A 24,381-nucleotide genomic window follows, 5' to 3' on the forward strand; every position below is an offset into this window, starting at 1 on the left:
TTATTGGAGGGTTCAAAAATACAATTACGGAGCCAGATATTGCGTCATATGTAACAAGGCGTAATCTGAAAGTAACTATGGTCAGGATTTTTCCTATAAAGCGTTCTGTAGATAGTATAAAGATAAGACTCAATGTCGGAGGTAATCAGAACGCGCATTTGTTAGAGCGGACATGATTCTGGCCTGAAGGTGTCGTTTGTAAGCTGTGGATATCACTTAGTGCTTTAGGCAATAATTATCGTGGTGCATATCAGAGTAGGTCGGATTTTAATGAAGACAAAGACTATATCGAGTGTACGAACATATTTGACGGGATTAACGTTGATGTTGATTAAATGTCATTATGTATACAAGTGTTATTTTACATTTATTATGATTAGCTATAGAAATCTCAATGTATTTACGTGACAGAATTGTTATTATATGATTTCTTTAATAACTGCAACTTGTTTCCAGTAAATACATTAAATATTTGTAGAGGTATTATGTCTACATAATTATGTTTCATATGATAACGGTTGTAAAAGTATAATTGATTTCATTTGTATTCCAACCGAAATTCACGATTGTTTAGTATTTTGTGTATAATTAGATGACCATTGTTTGAATGTTTCAAGGCACCGACCTGTTCTATGTAAAGTTAGAGTACCCTTCATTGTTAGAAGCTTTAGTTCTAGTAATGTTAACAGGGATATAAAGGTTAATTTGAAGAATGTGAGCAATAGACACAAAGTTAATTTTCAAAACTTGTTAAGAGAAGATTTTAGAGTAGTTGAAAACAAGCATATGAGTAATGAGGAAGTCAATAACTTATATAATCTTCTGGTAGTCTCGTTGAAAAATGCAGTAGAAAAATCGTTTCCTAATTAAAAAAATTCAAACGATATTTGAAAATATACTGGAATGCGCATCTATCTGAACTACATAAAAGCATGTCAGACAAACGAAAGATATGGTTGAAACAAGGAAGGCCTCGTGATATAAATGATAAGTACTATGTAATATATAAAGAGTCTAAGCGTGGATTTAGGCGGCATCATAGACATTATGTACAGTCATATTTGTTAATATTAAATCAAGAAATTGACCAAACTGCAGAAGTAGATCCCATGTTATTTTGGAAAATGGTAAATAAGCGGCATAACAACTCAAATATTAGACCCGGCTCATGTTTAAAATTCAACGATGTTGTTTATAGGGATCAGGACGTAATAACACACGAATGGGGTCGATATTTTAAAGATCTATACACACCGATGGATAATAATTATGATGAGAATTGGAAAAAATATGCTGAAGACACTGTCCGAGACTTCAGAGAATCCTGCGTTCCAGAATCGCGTGCTTCTGTAACTCCCGATGAGCTTAACAGTATGTTACGATTTTGTCCAGATGGAAAAGGCCCTGGCTCTGATAATGTCTACTTCGAACATACAAAGTGTGGCGGTTCAAATATTCTAGACATTCTGGCAAAATTGTTTACATGGATGTTGCGTAATGCATATATACCAACTGATATGAAGCGCGGAATCATTATTACTCTGCATAAAGGCGGCACTAAGAGCAAAGATAATCCGAATAATTACCGCCCCATTACATTTTCGTTAACTGCGTTGAAATTGTATGAACTGGTTCTATTAGACAGATCGAAAGCAAATATCATTTCAGCATTAAACATTCAACGGGGATGGGGGAGGGCTTTCAAGAAGTTGCAATTATGTATATGTACATACGTACAATTTAGTAGCCAAAGATCAGTTTTTTTTGCTAATATGTTTATATGTTCTCACTTGGATTTATTCAATATTGTCTGAAATTGTATTTATATGTGTAATCTTATGTATGGAGGATATCAAATTAAATAAAAATAGCATTGCCATCTCATGTAGTCAGTGTTGAAACGGTCTGATAACACTTGCTACATTGATATTTATATCATAACTCCAGTACAAATCTTTTTGCTATTACCCTGTTATTATCCTGTTTTTAATCCTACTTATGACTTCCTTACTGCAAAACAGTTGCTATGTATATATAATTCGCATTTAAGAGAATTAAGGTATAAGGCATATACATAATTGCAACTTCTTAAAAGCCCCCAACGCCCTGTACACAATACGAACCTAAAAACACTTTTAAAACTTGGACTTACACACCCGGAATATTATGGAGATGTAGATTATAAAATTTGGAAAATGAAACATATTTTAATCAAATATTGGTAAAATGGCTTAAAAGTTGATCAAAAGAGGATACGATACGAAAATCGTGAAGCACAGTGCATGTTTAGTGATTGACCCCTCTACAGTTAATTGCTACGCTTTCCTATTTGATGGTGCGATGACTAATAACGTGTAAGACTCCTTGATGCTTTTCTCCTAAATCCTACATATAACGGACGGAGGGAATTGATTTTTGTCTTGCAGTTTTCTTAGTAGTGCCCTTAAAAGTTAGGCCCTTGGTGCTCTGACTTCAGTCAAGTTGTTGAGTACATTGGTGTAATTATACCTTACATTTACCTTAATTTTATGTTTTACTTTATTAATCTGTTATTTTTTCGCTAATGTTTTGCGCTAATGTTAGAGCCTTTCTCAGCGGGGATTTTATATACATTGTGTTGTCTAACTTGTTGAAAATAGGGTAAGTGCGAGGTTGACATGCCCTTAACGCGTTCAAATCCCCAGTTTTCTTTGTATAGGTATTAACCGTTTCAAGGAGGTGCCCCTATTTTCAACTGGTTTTCTATCTGTTTTGTATTGTCTGTTGCGTATGTTTTCTTGTTTGTTGTATGCGTTTTTCCTCCTTCTTACCCCACTCCCCCACTATTGCCCCCCACCTTTCCCCTTGCTTTTGCGCTACTTTTTGCATCCCCCCTTTACTTTGAGTTAGTTTTCGTGTCTCCCCTTTATTGAGGCTGATGGAATCCTAAGGAGGTAAACAATTGTTTTTTTTTCCTGCTTTTATGGGTGCGTTTGTGTGATTGTGAGTCTAAGACGGTGTCCTACTGTTTTCTATGTTATTTAGTTTGATATGGTTGTGTGTTTGATTTTGGTACATGAGTGTCTGCGCTTACGTTGTAGTGAGACTGTTATTAAAGAAGGTAGCATTCCCTTTGTATTTTCATTCTTGTTCTTCTCTCCTCTTCAAATTCCTCCCCCTACCCCCCACCCCCACGCCACCATTTTACCACTTCCTCACCCTCTATCTATATTTCACATAAAGTAATATGTACTTGTTAGATGTTTGAAGCAACCCGTCTGAAATATTTTTCCATTACAGCTTCTTTTTATTGTGGGCCTACTTTGCCAATGCGTGGCTCTGAGGCTGTGTTTTAGGTGCTCTGTGCTTCCGAGAAATCTACCCTTACCTATTATCTTTTAAGGTGTTAAGTTTTTGCACCCTTTATCACAACTATTGGATTTAGTAGCCTAGGAAATCTGACAGTCTTGTACTTTCTCTCTCCCTCACTCCCTCCCCCGCACGCATGGCCATAATCATTAAATGAACGTTAAAAAAGAAAAAGGAAGACGAAACAGAAATATGTAAAATTATTCACACATACATACAGGTGCTTGCAACTGTTAAGAAAGCAATAAGCCGGTAAAAGTATTTCTACTATACAGTCACACTACTGTTCTAGCCACAATTTTTCCTTGATTTCTCTATAAATATGAGACAGCGTCATTTAGATAATACTTCTGTCCAGAGGAATCCGAGGGTAATAGCAGAAATCTTTCAAATTTTCAAAATATCTTCATTAGTATTGAAGTTATCATCAAAAGACTATTTCAATGGGGGTATTTTCCATTGTAAATTTTAGCCCTTTTGGTGCCATTTTTTAAGTTCAGTTTAAAATTTTGTCTATATTTATAACTGAAAGAAAGGTTACTTTTTAGCTAAATCTTGAGGCAAGCTGCTTTACGCGCATCCGTCTGTGACATTCTGTAAATCGTATTTAAAGCATTGTCAACAGTAATAGAAGGATAATTGCTCTCCACATAGTTTTGTCGTTATATAGATAAAATATATTCAAAATGTGTATTAGAAGAAATAATTCGTAGATCATTTGGCCTGACTAAAATGGTACCCCGCGCCTAGACGAGTTAGGATATGATGAAGAATAGTCTAAGTATGTGTGTCCTTCACAAAAACGTCTTTGACGATTTCACATCAATTACATTTTGAAACTTTGACAAACAGAAAATGCTGTACGTAAACTAAATGGAGGAATTGAAACTTTGTATTTTATTAATAAAACTCTTTAATTTATCTAATGAGTCATTTAACACCATTCAAATCTAAAGGCCGTAACAGTATCTCTGGAATTACAGTTACGTACATATTTCATAAATAATAGAATCTCACCTTTTCCAGCAGTATATATTTTACGTTGTTAAAAAGTTTCGAATAATAGTTTTTCATTGTTATAGTTAAACGAAGAAAATGCTGAAAATGGTACAAGATTTAAATATCAATGAAAACGATCCAACGTATGGCATAACTTAATATTTAAGTATATGTCTGATTCGAGTTCTACGTAGTTTGATAGCAGTTCTATCCAGGTGGTAGTCCAGAACATATAAATACCTCTCTGAAAAAAGAGAAAAATGTGTCATTGTTTATTAAATAACTAGAACAAGAAACGTAAATTTTAACGTTGACATCCGTTAAGAGGCGTACTTAACTGCCCTCATGAAGGGTCGTGCAGCATTTTGCTGGTACGTTCTCAAATATGTGTATGACAATAATTAAATGTTCAAATATTCTATACTTTGACAGACTACTCACAATATTTATCGCAACGGCTTTTTATCATTTAAAATTGCCATTTGGGAAATACAAACAGGCAGAACTGTTTGTATGTATGATATTAACTTTCATTCTGTTATTGTGCGATTTTGGAGCATGGGTTTTCATACTTGTTTACTTCTTTCCATTCCCCAAGACCCCTATCCATTACTTTAACCCATTTTCCATCTAAATAGCTTGCATATAATTAAAATGAACCTGTTGCTAGATTTTTTAAACAACTCGTCTGCTATATTTTAACACTAGAGTTTCTGTTTGTTGTGGACCTATTTTGCAATGTATTGCTCTGGCTGTGTTTGCTGTGCTCTGTGCAATATCTACCCTTTCCTTTTAATTTTACATAAGCGAGTAAATGACTTACTTTATTAACAATAATTTAGATAAGAAGATCTGAACCTAAAATTGACTGCAGAATTTAAGTTATGTTATAAGCTGAATACCACGGGTTGGTTTTATTTAATTACTTGCCAAGAATTTATGAAGACTTCCTATACTTTTCAGGAGAAAATACATGATATTTCCATGTACTAGATTTATTAAAAATGATAATGGCGTATTCCAAAATAAATAAAGTTACGAAATAATAAACAATAACAACAACAACAAAGAAGAAGAAAAAAACAATATAATAACATCTACACTTTGTTATAGCTGAAACATTTTAACCAGGCAATCAATATAGTGTAGCGATATAGATAACCATTCTTAACATTTATTGAATTCCTAATTCGTTAAATTCTGTTTGTAAAGATTTCCAATTTAATACTTTACGAGTACGAGTAATTTGTTACATTATTTGTTATCCAGATTTACAATTTGAAAACAAATACACAATAAAAGAGATCGTCAGCACATATATTCTTGCATGACAGACAGGATCTTTTGAGTTTGCAAGTGCTGGAAAAACCTCGTCTTAAATATCGGTGTGTAAGATGACTCTCTTGCTGTAATTAATGTATGAATGTATAAATTCATACGCTGCTAATTCAAATTAATGCTTGAATGAAAAATCCGTTTCCGCCTAAACAGTTACCATCAACTCCAGACGTTCCATGATCGGACAATAATGGTAATTAATAAGAATTAATTGTGATTAACATGTACTTCTTCAGAGATGATGTACTCAGTTTTCTTTATTTTCTTTTTTGCTAAACACTATCTAATTATTGGGCAACTATCTTTTCATCTTGTGATTGATAAATGGTGTTAAACTTTGTTCTTGTTCTTTCTACTGTAACCCTATAAACGTTCGCAAACACTGTATTTCGTGTTTTCGCGTTTCTAGAACAAAAGACAATTTAGCGGTTACAAAGCTTCGCGGAATACATCGGACGCGAAGCAAAAACGTAATAGCTTGAGAACGTAACAGTCACAGTTAAAATTGCAGGTACCATATGCACTTAAAGTAATTCTGCTCCCAAACTGGGCAAATAACTGGTAACTGACAGTCAATGCATTTTTAATCGACAATGGTTTATGATTAGCAATCAAAAATCACAATCACTGAAAACAACTAAATATGTCGGAGAGAAGCGTTTTCAAGATAGCTGGTTGTTTGCGACTATAACATTTCGCGGAAACACACTGAACGCGAAAGATGTTAACTTAAATAGTGCGAAACCGTTCTAGGCTCACAGTATATGTATCTTGATTTGAATTGGTCCACATCAACTCACAAAATAAAAGTGCTAAACATCTTGACAGGATATTAGATTTCCAAAACACGACAAGGCTTGGCATGCCCTAAATGCGTTTAAAGCCCCAGTTCCCCTTATATACAGACCGTTCCAAGGCTGTGCCCCCATTTTTAGCTTGATTTTTGTCTGTCTCGATATTCTTTTGCGTTGCGTGTGTTGTCTTGTTTGTTGTTGGCGTTTCTTTCCTTTCTCCCCTTCCCCAGCCCCATCCCCCGCCCCCCCCCCCCCACCATCCTCCTCCTTGCATTTGCACCCCATTGCACTTGTGCCCCCTCTATTTATACTTGAGTACGTTATCGTGTCCATCATATTTGTGGCCGCCAGGTGTGTGTGTGTTTGTGTGTGCGAGCGTGTGTGTGTATATGTGTCAGTTAGTTGTGTGTCTTGTGTAAGTGCGTGTTTGCGTGTGGCGTGTGGCTTTCCCTGTTGAATATTCATCCTTGCTTTTTCAGCTTTCTCCAAACATCACACCCTTTTGTCTACCCCTTACCCACTTTATGCATTTTGCATATGATTAAATTGTCCTTGTTGTTGGATTTTTATCGAGCCCGCAGGTGATAAGCATAACATAGTTGTATTTTTTGTCTTTTTTATGTATCAAGGAATTGGTCCGAACCTTTGTTACGGCTGAAATTCATAGCGTTCAGGAGGAATTTTTGACGCATGGAACCATCTGGATATATTGCTGGTATATATGTCCAAATAACGGTACATATAACATTGCCGACGAATTTTCAGGATGCCGACGGCATGCGTCTAGTAAGTAAGATCTCATTACGAAATTAGAATATGTTTTCCTGCTTAGATACTGCTGAATTCTTGACCTTAACGTTAACATTCTGTCACCTTAAGACATCGTTTGAGTCTTTTTGGAGTTACAAAATGAATTTATTTTATACTGCATTATATGCCGTCGAATAATGGTGAAATTTGTTGAAAATAGTACATTTCAGCATTTTTCCGTGTTTGAAATTTGACTCCAATTCTTGTTACTGCTGTAATTCATATCATCCAGGAGAGCTTGAGAAAGAATTGAACCATATGGAAATATTGCTGGTATGTATATCCAAAACGGAGTACATATTGCATTGCCGGAAAGGCCCCATTAAGAAAATTGAACATGCTTTGATGCTTAGGTACTGTATTCTGGACCGAAGTGATTGACTTGACCAACATTGGTCACCTTAGGTCATCGTTGGTATCCTTATAAGAGCAACCTTTGTCGAAAAAGAACGGTCTAAATTGTGGCAAATAGTAACTTTGAGCAATTTCAGGTGTCAGAAAATGGGTACATACCATTTTTACGACTTCAATTCACAGGAGGGTTTTGAGGATGCATCGAACCGATGTCAATATATTGCTGATATTATTGTTAATATCTTTAAGATTACATGGGCGATTATTGTCGTGATGCCAGCGGCATACGTCCAAAGAAGACCTAAATAAGAAAATTTAACATGTACGGATGCTCAGTTTCAGCTGTAGTTTGCACCCAAACGATGAACCTGAGCCAATATTTTGCCACCTAAGGTAATCGCTTTATTGTATGAAACAGACTATGTAATCAGTTTTTGCAGTTAATACGTAGCGACGAGCAATCGTCTCATCTGTGCAAAATCGTAATTTTAGGCATTTTCCTGTGTCAGAAAATGGGATCGAATCCTTCTCACTGCTGTCATTAATAGCCTTCAGGAGGGTTTAAGGATGCATTGAAAAATGTCGATATCTTGCGCAAATAATGCACATATTGCAAATATTGCTAAAACTGATATTTCATGATGTTGACCATACAGTCCCTGGCGTGGCCTAGGGTGAGCAAACTGTGGCTTGAATCGATCGTTTTGGTGTATAACACACAAGTAACTGAGCCCCAAAACATGTTAAGGTTTTGCAATGATGTCTTAAATGGCACCCTAAGTTCCGTTGGAATCTAATAATTAATGTTTTATTATTTGGGTGTACATACAATAATATGGTTCGATGAATCTTAAAGCCCTCTTAAACGTTGTGAACTATAGCAGTATGAAGGATTCCAGCATATTTCCCGTCACATGAAAAATGACCAAAGTTTAAAAGTTCAAGTATTTTCAACGTTATTTTATGTCTCCACATGCGCATACGGAAAAGCTTGACACAATTCATAATACATAGCATACACTCCACAACGATGAATTATTGCACCAAATCTTTGCTTGACTTATCGTTTCGGTTCCAGAATACAGCAGCAACTTAGCCACCAATAATTTGTCGTTATGAAACCGTCGGCATCCACAAAAATCCGTCAATGTAACATCTGGTTCTTTACCAATTAAACCAGCAGTATATAGACATCGAAATGTACCCTCTAAAGTTAATAAATACTAATTTGTAAATCGCGAAGATGGGTGTTTCTGTGCAGTATGTGTCCTTAATGATAATACAAGAGAATATTTTTGTTTTGGAGCTGACCGTGCCATAATTTGGCCATGTCATATCATTCTCTCCTGCAAATAATAATGATGTTTTTATGTTTAACAATTATATTTCTATAGTCCTTACTAAACTTCATAATTTTGAACTACATTCTGAAACAAATAACATGACAAGGCAAAAAGTACATAGTAACGTTGCATGTTTAAAATTTAATAACTCAACATCGCGAATTCGGTTGTAAATAAATAATCTAGACTGATTGTGATTCGATTAACATAGAGAGACAGGTATATTTTCTGTTATTCAGAATACTTATGTCGACTTGGAAGTGAAAAATGATAAAAAAAACTTCTTACAATATCTGGGCACAACGAACGCCATAATAGATGCTATAACGAAAGAAAGATGACAGCGAAGACTGTGGCGACTATAGTGGCGGTGGGATTCATTTTGTGTCCGGCTGAACAATCGGAATTATCTCCACACGGATTATATCCATTGCATACCAAACTGCTTGTGATACAGCGGCCATTTCGGCAAGATTGTTCATTAGCGTCACATGAACCTAAAATAAAAACAGGAGTTATAGATTTTAAACTTTAAAATGTTAAAACTGGTATAAGTGTTATTTCGGTAATAACGATTAAAAAAAAACACGTCAAAATTGATCACATGTTCTCATGTCTTGGGAAAATGTGCTCGTGTCTTACAAGAAGATAAATATCTGCAACAACTTCAGACTTTAGTGGCTGACATTTCATCTCTCCGTCGAACTTTTTCATCTTTAAGAAACTATCAAGTAATATCATCTGACAGTGTTTTCTAGAATCTATGTATTCAACTAAAATAATTATGTCTACATGAAAATGTTAGGAACAGAAAAGTACCACTAGTCTACCTGTATGGTATTGAGTGATGACCATATCAAACCCCTTCTCTTCCCATGCCTCGCCACTTATAAAACGTAAGAAAACATTGTTGCCGGTGGATAACCTCACACTGTCACGAATGTAACTGCCGCACAATCTTTTAGGTATACCTGAAATATGCCTGCCTGTAAAATCAGAGTACTCCGGGCGAAATAACAATGTAAACTCTTTATAATATTAAGCTACATCGACAATCGATATAGTAACGGTCATATGACGATTCTTAATCTTTTATGACAGATGATGGTACCAGATGCTCCTTCGAGCATTATCTAAGGCACAGACACTAACCTGAATAACACTACTGCGATTTCGCAAGGCAGTTGTATGGCTTCATCGCATAACGGGCCTTACTGTTGTTAAACCCACAAGGAGGGAAAAGTGGTTTGGATTCAGTTGCCTTAACTCATTATGGAACGGATGTGTAACGGTATAAAATAATGATAGATCTGATGTTCAACGATTATACATTTACTTTGCGAAATATTCAGAAATGGGAATCTGTAACGATAGTTGTAATACAGGCAATGTGTAGTGATAGTAGTTATATTTACTACTTTGAGTCTGTATTATGAAAAACTGGCATAGTATCAATAGCGGAGGTATGTGTGGTTCAGACACAAGTTTCCGTACGCGTATGTGTCGCTGAAACTCTTTTCTATTTGCAATGATATCGAAAACGTGTTAGGTCGCAACGATAGATTATCAATAGCTCATGAAATAGTTCTCTAGCACGCAATGATCCGTGAAAATTCATTTGTACAAAACTATGTTTAAGACATTAATGCATTATTTTCAAACACTTTTGTGAAATTCCAGAGCAAAATATTTTGATACACTTTCAACTTAATCCAAGGGAAGAGTGCCACAGACCTTTACACAAATTACATATTATTTTGTAAATGTTACTGAAACGCACTTCTACGGTGGTATGTTTAGGACATATGTAAAAGTTATTTTTTTAAAGATTAAATTATCTCGTGCGCACGACATCTTATCTTGAGCGATCAACATCTTATCTCGTGCGTACGATATCTTATCTTGAGCGATCAACATCTTATCTCGAGCGATCAACATATTATTTTCAGCGACCAACATCTTATCTCCAGCGATCAACATCTTATCTTGAGCGATCAACATATTATGTTGATGTTGATCGCTCAAGATAATATGTTGATCGCTCAAGATAAGATGTCGTGCGCATGAAATAAGATGTTGATCGCTCAAGATAAGATGTTGATCGCTCAAGATAAGATGTTGCTAGCTCAAGATAAGATCGTGCGCACGAGATAAGATGTTGATCGCTCAAGATAATATGTTGATCGCTCAAGGTAATATGTTGATCGCTCGAGATAAGATGATGATCGCTCAAGATAATATGTTGATCGTTCGAGATAATATGTTGATCGCTCGAGATAAGATGTTGATCGCTCAAGATAAGATGTCGTTCGCACGAAATAAGATGTTGATCGCTCGAGATAAGATGTTGATCGCTCAAGATAATATGTTGATCGCTCGAGATAAGATGTTGATCGCTCAAGATAATATGTTGATCGCTCGAGATAAGATGTTGATCGCTTAAGATAAGATGTCGTGCGCACGAAATAAGATGTCGATCGCCTGAGATAAGATGTTGATCGCTCAAAATAATATGTTGATCGCTCGAGATAAGATGTTGATCTCTCGAGATAAGATGTTGATCTCTCGAGATAATATGTTGATCGCTCAAGATAATTTGTTGATCGCTCAAGATAATTTGTTGATCGCTCGAGATAAGATGTTGATCGCTCAAGATAATATGTTGATCGCTCGAGATAAGATGTAAATCGCTCAAGATAAGATGTCGTGCGCTCGAGATAAGATGTTGATCGCTCATGATAATTTAATCCTAAAAAAATAATTGCATGTCCTAAATATACCACCGTACACTTCCATAGTTTTGCATATATCACAACAAGGACAAAGTGTTCGAGACAAGTAATATAAGTTATACAGTAAAGTATTGTAAATCATGCACTGAACATGCTATAGAACATGCCGGAACAAATGAACTTTTAAAACCTAGGATATGTACCTGCCACGGACGGAGATTTCACGTTATTGCCATCATGTACTTCCAACCAGTCCTCAGTACATCCCTGCTGCTCATCTGATGAGATATCAAAGTGCTGTAACAATCATCATAACTAACATTAATTTCTTAAAAGTGTGAACTTGATGTAAGTAGATAGTACACATGCTGCAATTAATCATATGCACGAATTGGACTCGTATACGAGCGGTGTTGTAATACAACTAACGTATTATCTTTAATTAATAATGTAAATAAAATATATATGTATTTTGCATCAACGGAAAGTAAATTCACTACATAACTGTTACACGATTTTAAAATTGCAAAATTGTTTTATTGAAGGTAAAGTACCTGGACATAAACATTTCAACAAACTTATTCATCGCTGTACTTTGTGTTGCAAACCTTTTAATGACAATAATTTTGTTTGTAAAAATATTGTTTGAGTGTTGAGGTTTTGAGATAGCGATGGTTTAAATACCATTTTAAGAAATGTAAAGTGTATTTACTAATTTTGTAGAACGAACACTACATTATATAAATATTGCATTCCTGAGAGGGTGAAATGAAAAATGTTCACCGCGAGATGCATGAATATCGACCGAGGCGAGAGCCGAGGTCTATATTCATATTTCGAGGGATAAACATTTTTCATATCACCTTTCAGGAATGCAATATTTATTTTATTATACCGGAAATATATGTGACGCGCCATGACATTTTGGGTCCAAATTCGGCGTTACGTCATTTGAGAAAACATCGATTAAAGTTACGTCACAAAAAAAATGGTGGACGTTACCACGTGTTCGCGGCAATTGATGCATTTCTTGTTTTCAATAATACTCTACCTTTCCACAAGAAAAAAATGAAGTGACATTTATAAACATTTCCGTGTTTTGCAATTCCGTTTCTTTAAAAAATTTAAATGATTGATAATTTATCGCCCTTTGAATCGACACGCCATTTGTAAACATCGAAGGTCGCGGAGAAAATGAAACTACCAAAAACAATTATTTGATGATTTATTTCGATTGTATAAAAATGACAGTTAGCGAATCTTAAAGTAAGTAAGTATTTAGGCGACATGTAGTGTTAAAAATATTATTTGAGTTCATATCGACAGTTTTGTCCGATATCTTTTCCAAAAATAGCCCGGATTTGACTCTAATGACAGGTTCGAGGTAGATATAGCGCAGTTCACATTTTATTTACAAGTGTCAATATATTGTAGACTATATTTTATTTACTAAATCTGCCATGAATTCAACTTTTTTAAATCGGTTTTGACTCTTATTCAGTAGAATCTGTATGCAAGACAGTTACATGAAGACCTTGTGACTCTGGTGCCAGACAAAATTACAACAGTCAGTCATAATGTTTAGTTACATATTACAGTTAAAGCCCTGATCATTTTATAAATATAGCCATGCCATGAAAGTGACTGATTAGGAATAGTTGAAACACATCTATTGTCAGCTTCAACCACTAATTTCTTACATGTAATGTCAAATCAGTCCATACATAAAACTTCTACAAGGCATAAATATTGTTTTTACTTGGAAAGAGACAGTTTTTTCCAAAGCTTTTCATGTTAAATTTGCATACTTTTCACTTGGCCATTATTTCTGGATTCCTCACCATTTTGTACTGTTCTTGGCAAGTGACTAAAGACCACTTAGTAAAATAAATAAACTTTAGATACATTTTATTTTGAAAGCCTTGCCAGGATTTCAAACCTATTACTCTTTTATAGAAGTCTTTATGCTAAATATGTACTGAGCTAACTGCCCAGGGCATTTGTATCTCACATTTCAGCCTTTTTCAGTATTTTTTCATTTTACAGATCAACCACTGAGGATTGTTTGGCTTGATGCAATGACCTTAAACAGTGAAATGACTTTCCAGGAAGGTCTATACACAACAAGCTGGATTTTATGGGGGTTTGTAAATTTCTTCATACATTTTTACAGTTACTATACTGCTATTCTAAGAAAGATAAAGACATTAAAGTAGCATAAACATAAATGATCTATTTCATTCATAACATTTTAAGAGACATGATTTTGATTATAGACCCATTCAACAAATATGTGTAATATATTAAGAAGTGAATATGTAATGGCATACAATAATTAAATATATCATGTATGTATTTTTTCATATTTTCAAAATTATTTTTACAATATTTGTGTTTACATTAAGTTTGATTGCATGAATTGTATGTCTAGTCAGTAGGAATCTTAGCTAGTTTATGTATTCTTGAAAAGCTAGTTTTTCTGCATGAATACTGTAAGATTCTTTGATGAGTTTATACTTATCAAATCTGCTTTCAGTCAGCTTTTAACAAAAAGACTCTCTTAAGCTTAAAAAGATGCTTTACAGTCTTATATTCTGTAACCTTATACTAATCTTATTAAAATGAAGTTCTAATGTTGATGAATTTTTGTTTTGCAGTGATGAAAGAACTATGAATATGTAAATGGGAATGAAACAGAAGGAATTAATATATTCTACTGATCATCCAGCTGAAATCATGCCTGTGGAATAGAGTGCATGTCACAAATACTGATATGGGCAAATAACTCCATATTGCACAAATAATGTCATGTTTCCTGCCCTCATGACCTGAAAAAGTTAAAAATTCTAGTTCAAATAACAGATGTGTTTCAAGAAAAAGTAAAACTTAGTCCACTGTGAGAAATATTGGGTAAAAGTAGTGTTTTGATGTCATGACAGCTGTGAAGTTGTTTGAGAAGCACTATCCTAATTGTTCTAACAATACAGAATTTAACTTATAAATTTTCCAAAACTGCATGCATGAAGTACTAAGACATGTCTGTTGAATAAATCCTACTTGTTTCAAAACTACAACATGTGTGACATTAAAGCACAACATTTGGAAAAACTTTTTTACAATAAAAACTGCCTTGCCAGTGTGAGTGTAGGGAGGATTTTTCCAGAAATGGCAGAAAACTACCAATATAGCAGAAAATATTTGTTACTGGCTGAATATAATATATTTTATTTCAAGAATTTATCATGTTATTCCATGGTTATAATTGTGTTAAAAGATATTTTTACATGACATGACCTTTGCAGAAATAGCTATTTTTTTTGCAAAACATTGTGAGTTGCCATGGTAACACAAATTTGACTTAAATTTAGATTTGTTTGATTATGTAAACAGCATGTGTCTTGTTTATACTCTGCTAATCAGACTATACTCTGCAAGAAAATATCTTTTATGTGTAACCATCAACAAAACATGTCATAACACAAATCTGCCATAAAATGGCAGAGCTGTAATGCAGGTAGGCATATCAGGAAAATATGTAGTTCTGAAAGACAAGTTATATTACATAAAATGCTGTTTGTTTTTTATAAATGATCATAATTGACCATTTGTGGTGTAAAACAAATGTATACTGAACAGATGCTAAATGAATGTTCTGATTCTTTCTGGAAATTTTACAAAAAACTACTATTTTAAGAAAATAGTGCATTGTTGCCATGGTAACATTAATTTAACTTTGAAATTATTTTGGATATCATCATATGTAAACAACATCTTTCTTGTTTATATGTTATATATGTTAAGCTGTATTATGTTAGTGAATATATTTTCATATGTAATCATTGCATCAACAAAGCACTATGCTATTACACAAGCCTGCCTTAAAATGGCAATAGTTGTAACTGAGAGAGGTGTATCTGAAAATTATGTATTTCTCAAACCATATTACATTAATTTTCACGGAATGATGTTTACTCTCTTACTTTTAAATAAGAAAAAAGACAGCTTTTGATGTAAATATATGGAAAAACACTTCCAATATTCAATTTATTACAAAGAAATTGCCAAAAATGTTAGTATTTTTGTAAGAAAATACCACATTGTTGCCATGGTAATGTTAGTATTTTTGTAAGAAAATACCACATCGTTGCCATGGTAATGATTCACTGATCAGTATAACTAAGTCTTTTGAAATTTTAGCAAACTCACAGTTGATAATAACAGTCTAATAATTATATCTTCTTGCCTGATTTTCTTTCTTACTGTTTAATAGATAAGGTGTCTATAATAATACGATTAATGTCCTAGTTTTTGGGTTGTTGTCTAATTTGATATCAAATAAATTCTGTATCTTGTTCAAAAGAATGTCATAAAACAGTTGTCTGTAAACTGTTAGCACACTAGAAAAAAATATTGTGTATTTATTTCACATTCTATGTAATTTATTGCTAGATTCATCCACAGACTGTTAAAAAAGAGGTTAAACAACAGTGTTTCTATAGAAACGATTTTTAGAACATAAATATTTTTATACTACATGAAAGAAAGAGACAAAAAGAAATACATTCTATTAATTGCATGTTGCTTTTGTTATTTTATCATGTATTTTATCTTGATATTATTTAAATATGGTGTCATTATTAAGATATACTGCCTCAATTTTGATACAGTTAGACAAAAACATGGTGTCCGAAAAGTGGTAATATCTCCATGACAACGACTGATTTTTGTTGTCAAATTGAAGATTTTTACTCAGAACGGGTCAGTCTGTCAGATTAGCCCAAAACCCCATTTTTGACCAAAATTGCATTTGGACCCAAAATCCCATGCTCTGTCACATATAAAGGTCAAAACATTTACGGGAAAATCAACATAATGATTTAAACGATTTATTTAACACTAAAAGGTAATTAGACCTACTAACCAAATAATGAAAACAGAATTAAGGAGTCTTTATTTTCAGAAATTTTGGCGACTTTGCTGTGTATTAAGACTTTTTTATTAGATTTAGTCGCAACGTTTACATATCGATGACCCCTATTTCAACATCGACAGCAGTAACATTCGGAAAACGGCGATAACTTTCTTATTTCTAAACAAAGCATATAAGTGAAAGCACTTATTTTCTTAGTTAGATCTTTTCCAATCTGATGGTGACAGTTTCAATTCAATATTTGATAAAAGGATGTTTTCGAAATTTTTGCACGTAAAACTAATCACTAAAAGAAAAAAAAGAAGAAAAATCGGCTAAGTTCACAAATGCATGTACATCAGAATTGTTATTAATCCTAAAGTACATATAAGTGCTACGTCAAAAAATTTATCGTCTCAGTATTTTAATCAATGCGAAAGAATCAGTCTCTCAACGTGAGATATGAAAAAAATAATATCACATGCACAGAAAAACAAAATAGCGCTGTTGCGCATGTGACATGAAATTATGGATCATATCACATGCGCAGAAATTGAAAATAACGATTTAACATATAAAATCACTTGGGAATATGATATATTATCCAAGTTAAACTGATGGGAAATCTGCATTGGACATTTACGTGAGCTATAATAAAACAAATTACTGCTGCTACTTCATGTATGTTTGTGTCTGCTTGTTAATACTATCTTATAATTGCATTCGCTTGTACATGTGCTCAGGAACTGTTTACGTGTGTTCAATTACATGTACACATATTCCTAACTTTTATTAAGCACTAAATTTGCACAGTTTTAGAATAAATGCAGAATTTATAAACAATACTTGTTAGGTCTAACAGATCCTTTGTTTCCGGTAACATGCTCAAAAATTTAGGGTAGGTAGGTAGGATTTTTTTTTTCATTAAGTGAGACTTTTCGGAAATTATTTTTCATTACATCATTGACCATGTTTAAAGCATAAAAAGTGAAGGTTTGCAACAGTTTGCCAAAAAGTTGAAAACAATTCTCAAATGCCATAAAAACATTTAGAGTCGAGTCAAAAATTTAGGGTAGGTCGGGATACCGGGATACCGGAAACAAACATGTTTTACGCCTTATATAGCTGATACAAAGCACTTTCAATATCATCAGGTGGCCCGCTCGTGATTAAATACTACATGGAGAGGCACATAGCGTCTTCCTCCACTGTCAAAGCTGGAAAGTCGCCATACATAAGAATCACATATATATGGAATTTAAACTGCTTCAAAATTTCAAAAATGAATAAAATGTCTGAAAATGTTTGAATGAAAATGTGTTATTTCCTGTAACATATATCAGTCATAATTTGTAGATTTGATCTCATTTGCTTTGATCACTTGGCTTCTTTCACAATAATTTTAGCAAAACGTAAATGGGACAGACAGTCTGTATTAGCGCAAACTGTAAAATATTTATACATTACTAATAGTTTATGTCTGATATCAACTACAAAACCTTTTAACCTTTTATCTTGGTTGAAATGACTTATATCTTGTTCCTTACTGGTGATATACTTGAAGTACTTACAAGCGAAGATGTTAAATGTACGAAATACTGATGTGGGGGGCGGGGGAGGGCTCGAAAGAGGGTGGGAGTAGGGGAGGTGGTTGGTGGCGGTGAGGTCGAGAACATTCAGAAATTTCAAAACTGGTGGAAGAAATTAACAGTTCAAAATCATTGTATACAGCAATTATTCTAAGGAAATATAATCATTCGACCAAACATTTCGCTGAATCTAAAATCCGCATTTTGGAACTGAACTTTAATTGATTAGGACAGGTGTTATGTTTGTCTTACTTTCTATACTTTCTAGAACACATGTATCTAAATTGTATTTTGGTACATGTAACATGTACAAATGTTCTGTTCTGCTAATTCCGCGGCTAGAGGGCGTGGATGGTACCATCCTTCTACTGTCCATGAAAACACTCAGTCAAACCGAGCCTTCGACGTGTGGGCGGCTTGTGGGGTGTCCACCTTTTCTATTTTAATTAAGTTATACGAGGCATTATTAGATACGGGACAGCTATTTCGTGGATATCAGCAGTTCAAAGCTAATCAATATTTCTTGTGGGAGTCCGTAAATACACCCTGAATGTTGCGAAAAATAGTGGTAATTGAATACCTAATGTATTTATAAAATGACAATCATCGGTTCTAAATCTGTAGTATTATTCCAGTACTAGGACTAAAGGTGAAGTAAAATATAAACTTATAAATGTTCTGTGTCTCATGCAAATTGGTCTTTCATGTAAAGAAATTAAGATCTTATTACAGGTTTGACATCATTCTCCACCTTAGATTCTTCATATTTTGATAAAGTGCAGAATTATTGCAGGGTGGATTTCTTTCACATGGATGTTTTACTATAACAAAGAGTAGTTACAGTTGTAATGGCTGGAATGATTTATTTACCATTTCGTGTAAAAAATGTCGTTCATTTAATTCTTCTATGACTAAACATACTATGGCTTGTTTTAATACAATATGATTGTTTGCTGTAACCATAGCACAAAGGGTAAGACAGGGACCTGGTGTGGGTAATGAAAGTACTGCTTGACACCACCATACCAGTAGGTGTAATAAATGTTACGTAAATTGTTGATCAGATTTTTTATTCACATATTTCAAGGTTTCATATATCACAGTTATGACTCTGAAATGTTTTACTGTGTTTCATGAAATAAATGAGATAATTGAATTAATTATTTATAGTTATGCACTTGATAAAGGGCAGGGCATATTTATTGATTTTTAGACTTACAGAGGTTTGATAAATTACCGTTTTTCTTATAAGCAGATAATATGTAATATGTAATTTGTTTGACATGTACATTTTCAGACTGAATTGAAGTTCTACAGTTACGACTGGAAAGTTTGTTTGGATGTACATATGATATGTTGATGTTAATTGAATGTTAAAAGCTAATGTAATATTAATTAGAAAAATTTCGAACGAGTCTTAGCTGTGTTTGTTACCCTTATCTCTTAACGAACTAGACACACAGACTAAGATTACACACTTGTGAAGAGTATGGTTTTGATTTCCTAGTTTGTGCAAAAACACGGAATATCCAGAAAACGGATATTTTACTGTAGATGTTATTTGTAAATATTCCACTTACAACATTTCATTATTTTAACTTAAGAGAAATTTCTTTAAACATTTCATAAACATAAACACTTTTTTACTTTAAATCCTAAAACATTGGCCAATATGTTTCGTATGTGAAAAGTGCTCTCTTCTCCTGGTTTGGAATCGGTCGAGAATTTCTCATGAGAGTAGCGTGTCACAGGCCATGAAAACCTAATTGAATATTATTATAAAATAATACCATGAAATAAAGCATGAACTGGTCATACTTAGTTGATGATATCAGAAGAGAACAATCAATGTCTGGTTGGTAAGTGCTCTTTTTTGTGAGCTGCAGCAGGATAGAATCTATATCTGTAAGGTCCACAGTACCATTGCAGTTATCATCCATGTAATCTGAAAATATAATATATTGTTATCTTGAATTCTGGACGGAGGAGTTAGAAATGAAAGTGTTAGGTCATCATTTAATAGTTATTTTACATTTAAACATTCGATATCAATGTGATGAGCAGTGGTTTGAAACGATCTTACTTGATGTTGTAGGGAGAAAATATAAATTTTGTCAATTGTAAACTCTGTACACTTTAATTGATTTTATTAACAGAAGGGATACCCTTCAGCTCTCGGATTCAATCTATGAGCGACGCGAAAGCAGTTTCTTTACGAGTAACTAAAATGTTTTTGTAAACACTTTTACTTCAAAGGTTCTGGTACAGGCGAAAATTCAATATAAGGTTAACTGAACACACTATAGCAATAGAAGAAAGTCTCTAAATTATTTCACAGTACTTACAAGAAAGCAAAGCAGCAACGTTGTGCAAGTAGATTGTACTAATCAAATATACAAGTAAAAGAATCATCGTCACGGGGATTGTTTTATTCCGACTTGATGATATATTTATCTATTCCAAAGTACATTAATCCTTATAACTACAATATCAAATATTCCATTCAGTAAGATATCCTGTAAATGTCTAATAAGGATAACGTAATTATATAACGATATCGTCAGTCAGTACGGCGTGTTTTTGAATGTAAAGTCGAACGTTTGTTTACTTTAGATTAAGCATTTATCACAGTTATTATAACATTATCATTATGTCTGTCACACATGTTGTATTTGTACATGCTGTACACTTATCATGTAAAATGTCGTAATATTAGTTGATAGCAATAAGTAATTGATGGGGATAATCTTCGTTTTTTTCTTATATACCCGAATTTGAGAAAATTCTTACTGTAGTGATACTGGCGGGTTTCCGGATCTCGCACGTTTGTTAAGGAACTTTAAACAGCCATATCCTAATATATCGTCTGTTGAAAACCAGATGGTGGTATCTACCAAATTTTCTGAAATTCGGGTTTTCGTATTTTCTGTGTTTGACATCGCAAATACGTACTGTCTCAAAATTTGAGCGCTAAATCTTTATTAGTTTTCAAGTTATTGATCAAAGATCAAATGTCGTATCTCAAAATAAAGATCTTTTCTTCAGCCATAATCAAACAGATATAGATACTATGATTTTTTTCCAGTTTATATGGCAAAGTATCATGCCAGATTGTATCATTTACCCATACAATGTTTTGGCTTTCATTAACATCTAAGTATATGGTACTACAGCATATCATTTGGTAGTAATATTTTATGGCATTCACCTGAAAGGACAATATTTATTTTCCCAATAAGCCAGAACCTAGCATCTGGAAATGGAAACTGTTTACTAGTAAAACATTCTCACATTTTATCTGCCAAACTGTGATATCTAGGGCTAATTGTTTTTGGTTTTGAGGGATAGAGGACACTATCTGCAAGTTTTGAATGCCAGATTGTCTCAATTACCAATGATACATTTTAAAAAACTGTCAGTTGAACTCAGAAGGTGCAAACTGGTGTTGATAACATGGTATATCAGATTCCAGGGGTGTGTGTTTTGTTTTCAAAAATGATATTATCTGGTCATTTTGTGGTTAATACGGGAGAAAAATGTTGTAAAATATACCAGGGAAAAGAAAATGTATGTTTTATATTTGTTATATTTATATTACAAATATACAAGTAAATACATATTGTAAATACAGTACTAAAATAAATGTATTTCATTTAAATAAATAGCACAATTTGTTGATGAAGAGATGGTAAATTTTATTTTCCAAAATGTACTATACAATTAGATTTTAAAATATATTAACTTAATTTACCGCCCTGTAAATGAGTTGTTTCAATTTTATAATACTTAGACCATTATTAATAAAAAATAACCCTATAATAGCATATAATAAAGAAAAAAACTAAAACTAAAATGTTTTATGTTTATATTATCTGATGTGGACAGATGATGATGATGAATTCCTCAGCTGTGCAACACAACTTGAAGTATTAATACCAGCGATATAACTGATGAAGAAATTAAAGATGCCATACATGATATAAATCCAAGGAAAGCCTCCTCTGTTAATTTGATAGCTGAACATTTTATATATGGAATTGATAACATTTTGCCGTATCTGAGAAAATTGTTCAATAGAATATTTAAATCAGGAAAATTCCCTAGTGCTTGGACACACTGTATTTTTATACCTGTACATAAAAAGGGTAGTTTAAGTGAACCTGACAATTATAGGGGCATATCACTGGTCAATTTATTTAGTAAAATATATATAAGTATTTTGAATAAACGTATAACCTTCTATGTAAATGCATATGATAAAATTACAGAGAGCCAGGCCGGTTTCCGTTCTGGTTATTCCACAGTTGATAATGGTTTTATTCTATATTCTATATCTTTGTGTAAAAAAGGTAAAAGTCTTTATGTAGCCTTTATCGACTTTAAAAAGGCATTTGATTCTGTACACAGAACAAAACTTTACCAAGACTTAAATCAAAGTGGTATAAAAGGTCATTTTATTCAAATCTATACAAGCAGTATACAATACAGTTAAGGCTTGTGTAAGAAACGGATCTGTCTGTTCAAATATATCTGACTGTCCTATTGGACTAAGACAAGGATGTAAGCTGAGTCAAATCTTATTTTGTTTATTTATCAATGAATTAGCATCAGTAGTAGAAAATTGTGGGTCACATGGTGTTCAGTTGAGTCCAGATGTGGTTGAAGTATTTACATTAATGTTTGCAGATGATGTTGCCCTTGTTTCCGACACAGTGGTAGGATTACAGAAACAATTAAATGCTGTGCATCAATATTGTATAGATTGGCATCTTTCTGTTAATATTAGCAAGACAAAAGTAGTTGTATTTAAAAATGGTGGTCAGTTGTCAAAAAATGAAAAATGGTTTTATGACGGTATTTTATGTATGTAGGTTTACATTTCACATGCCGTATGTCATTGTTTAAAATGGCTGATTGTATGGCTTCAAAAGCTAAAAGGGTTATTGCAGAGTTTGAATGATGTATTACCTATGTCACACAAAACATATTTTAAGATATTTGATACTAAAGTTGTACCTGTACTACTTTATGGGTCTGAGTTATGGGGAATCCATATGATGGAAAATACTGAAAGAGTACATATATATGCATGTAAACGTTTCTTAAATGCTTCCCTTAAAGCATGTAATGAAGCTATTATGGGGGACTGTGGTCGATATCCTATGTATATTGTAGCGCAAAAAAAGTTGCATTAAGTACTGGATCAAGATTTTAGAAATGCCTGACTGTCGATATGTGAAAAAATGCTATAACATGTGATTAAAATTAGATTCCCTTGGATACAAAGTCAAAAAGTAAACAATCAAAATGTTTTCATATATACTTCTTTGCAACGTCTAAAAGACCAGTATCTGCAAATGTGGAACACAAAATGTGCTGAGAATAGAAAATTAACATATTACCATGTATTTAAGACCAATTTTGATGTTGAAGCATATGTACATGCTATAGATATAGTTAAGTTTAGATCAAGTCTCGTCTCTCTAAGATCATCATCTCACCAACTGTTAATAGAAAAGGGAAGACATTTAGGTATACCTAAACATGATAGATTATGTTTTTATTGTAAAAATTGTGTCGAAGACGAGTACCATTTTATACTTATATGTCCAATATATAGAAATATACGACAAAAATATCTGCAAGAAAAATATTTTAGATACCCAAATGTTAATAAATTTTGTATTTTGATGTCAAGTACCAATGTTAATATTATAAGAAACTTGGCAATGTACATATATTATGCATTTAAGTTAAGAGCGGAATATAGTGACAATAGGTAATATGAAATTTGTATAATATGTGACGAACTGAATAATTACTGTTTTATTTGTGTATTATATTTGATAAAATGTCAGCTGGGTATCACACAAGTACAAACTGTATGCATGTATTGTATTAGCTTAGCTATGTAAATATTGTGTATATGGGCCGGAGGCCTTCATGCTTGTTCAAATAAACTAAACTAAAAAATACCAGAATATGCCTGTAACAGTGAAACGCCAGATATTTTGAGCAGGTAACAATCATATAAAATGTGACAGAGAACGACATTTTGAATGTTGAAAAAATAAATGCGGCAGTAAAACAAAGATATTTTAAGTAAATTTGTAATTTAAGATTTTAACAGAGAAACCTTAACCTACAGCATGAGTGTTTCAGGTG

The 24,381-nt window shown here is 33.3% G+C and overlaps 1 protein-coding gene and 1 long non-coding RNA gene across 4 annotated transcripts; one reads left to right on the top strand and one right to left on the bottom strand.

The window, feature by feature from the left end:
* Nucleotides 1-3,661: 3,661 nt before the first annotated feature.
* Nucleotides 3,662-20,812, bottom strand: LOC123534971 (low-density lipoprotein receptor-related protein 12-like). The gene is made up of 6 exons (XM_045317473.2): nt 20,562-20,812; nt 20,007-20,161; nt 11,922-12,015; nt 9,817-9,957; nt 9,275-9,483; nt 3,662-4,591 (listed from the first exon to the last, which is right to left on the bottom strand). Exons 1-5 carry the CDS (start codon nt 20,626-20,628, stop codon nt 9,308-9,310), a joined length of 633 nt encoding a protein of 210 aa, XP_045173408.2. The 5' UTR covers nt 20,629-20,812; the 3' UTR covers nt 3,662-4,591; nt 9,275-9,307.
* On the top strand, nt 12,700-16,537 carry LOC128547417 (uncharacterized). 3 transcript variants are annotated; one of them, XR_008366522.1, is made up of 4 exons: nt 12,700-12,984; nt 13,220-13,285; nt 13,765-13,861; nt 14,376-16,537. It is a non-coding gene; the product is annotated as an uncharacterized LOC128547417 (long non-coding RNA). The 3 variants fall into 3 exon arrangements; XR_008366523.1 differs by having other exon boundaries at nt 13,223-13,285; XR_008366521.1 differs by lacking the exon at nt 13,220-13,285.
* Nucleotides 20,813-24,381: the final 3,569 nt, after the last annotated feature.

This window comes from Mercenaria mercenaria, chromosome 12 (genome assembly GCF_021730395.1).
Source record: "Mercenaria mercenaria strain notata chromosome 12, MADL_Memer_1, whole genome shotgun sequence".
Taxonomy (NCBI): Eukaryota; Metazoa; Mollusca; class Bivalvia; order Venerida; family Veneridae; genus Mercenaria; species Mercenaria mercenaria.

What these genes read in the sequence shown, in the direction of transcription:
- LOC123534971 (XM_045317473.2), bottom strand. Translation starts at nt 20,628, where the DNA reads ATGATTCTTTTACTTGTATATTTGATTAGTACAATCTACTTGCACAAC. An exon ending in CGTTGCTGCTTTGCTTTCTT is followed by an intron (nt 20,162 to 20,561) that starts GTAAGTACTGTG and finishes TTATATTTTCAG; the next exon opens with ATTACATGGATGATAACTGC. An exon ending in AGTTCATGCTTTATTTCATG is followed by an intron (nt 12,016 to 20,006) that starts GTATTATTTTAT and finishes TGATTGTTACAG; the next exon opens with CACTTTGATATCTCATCAGA.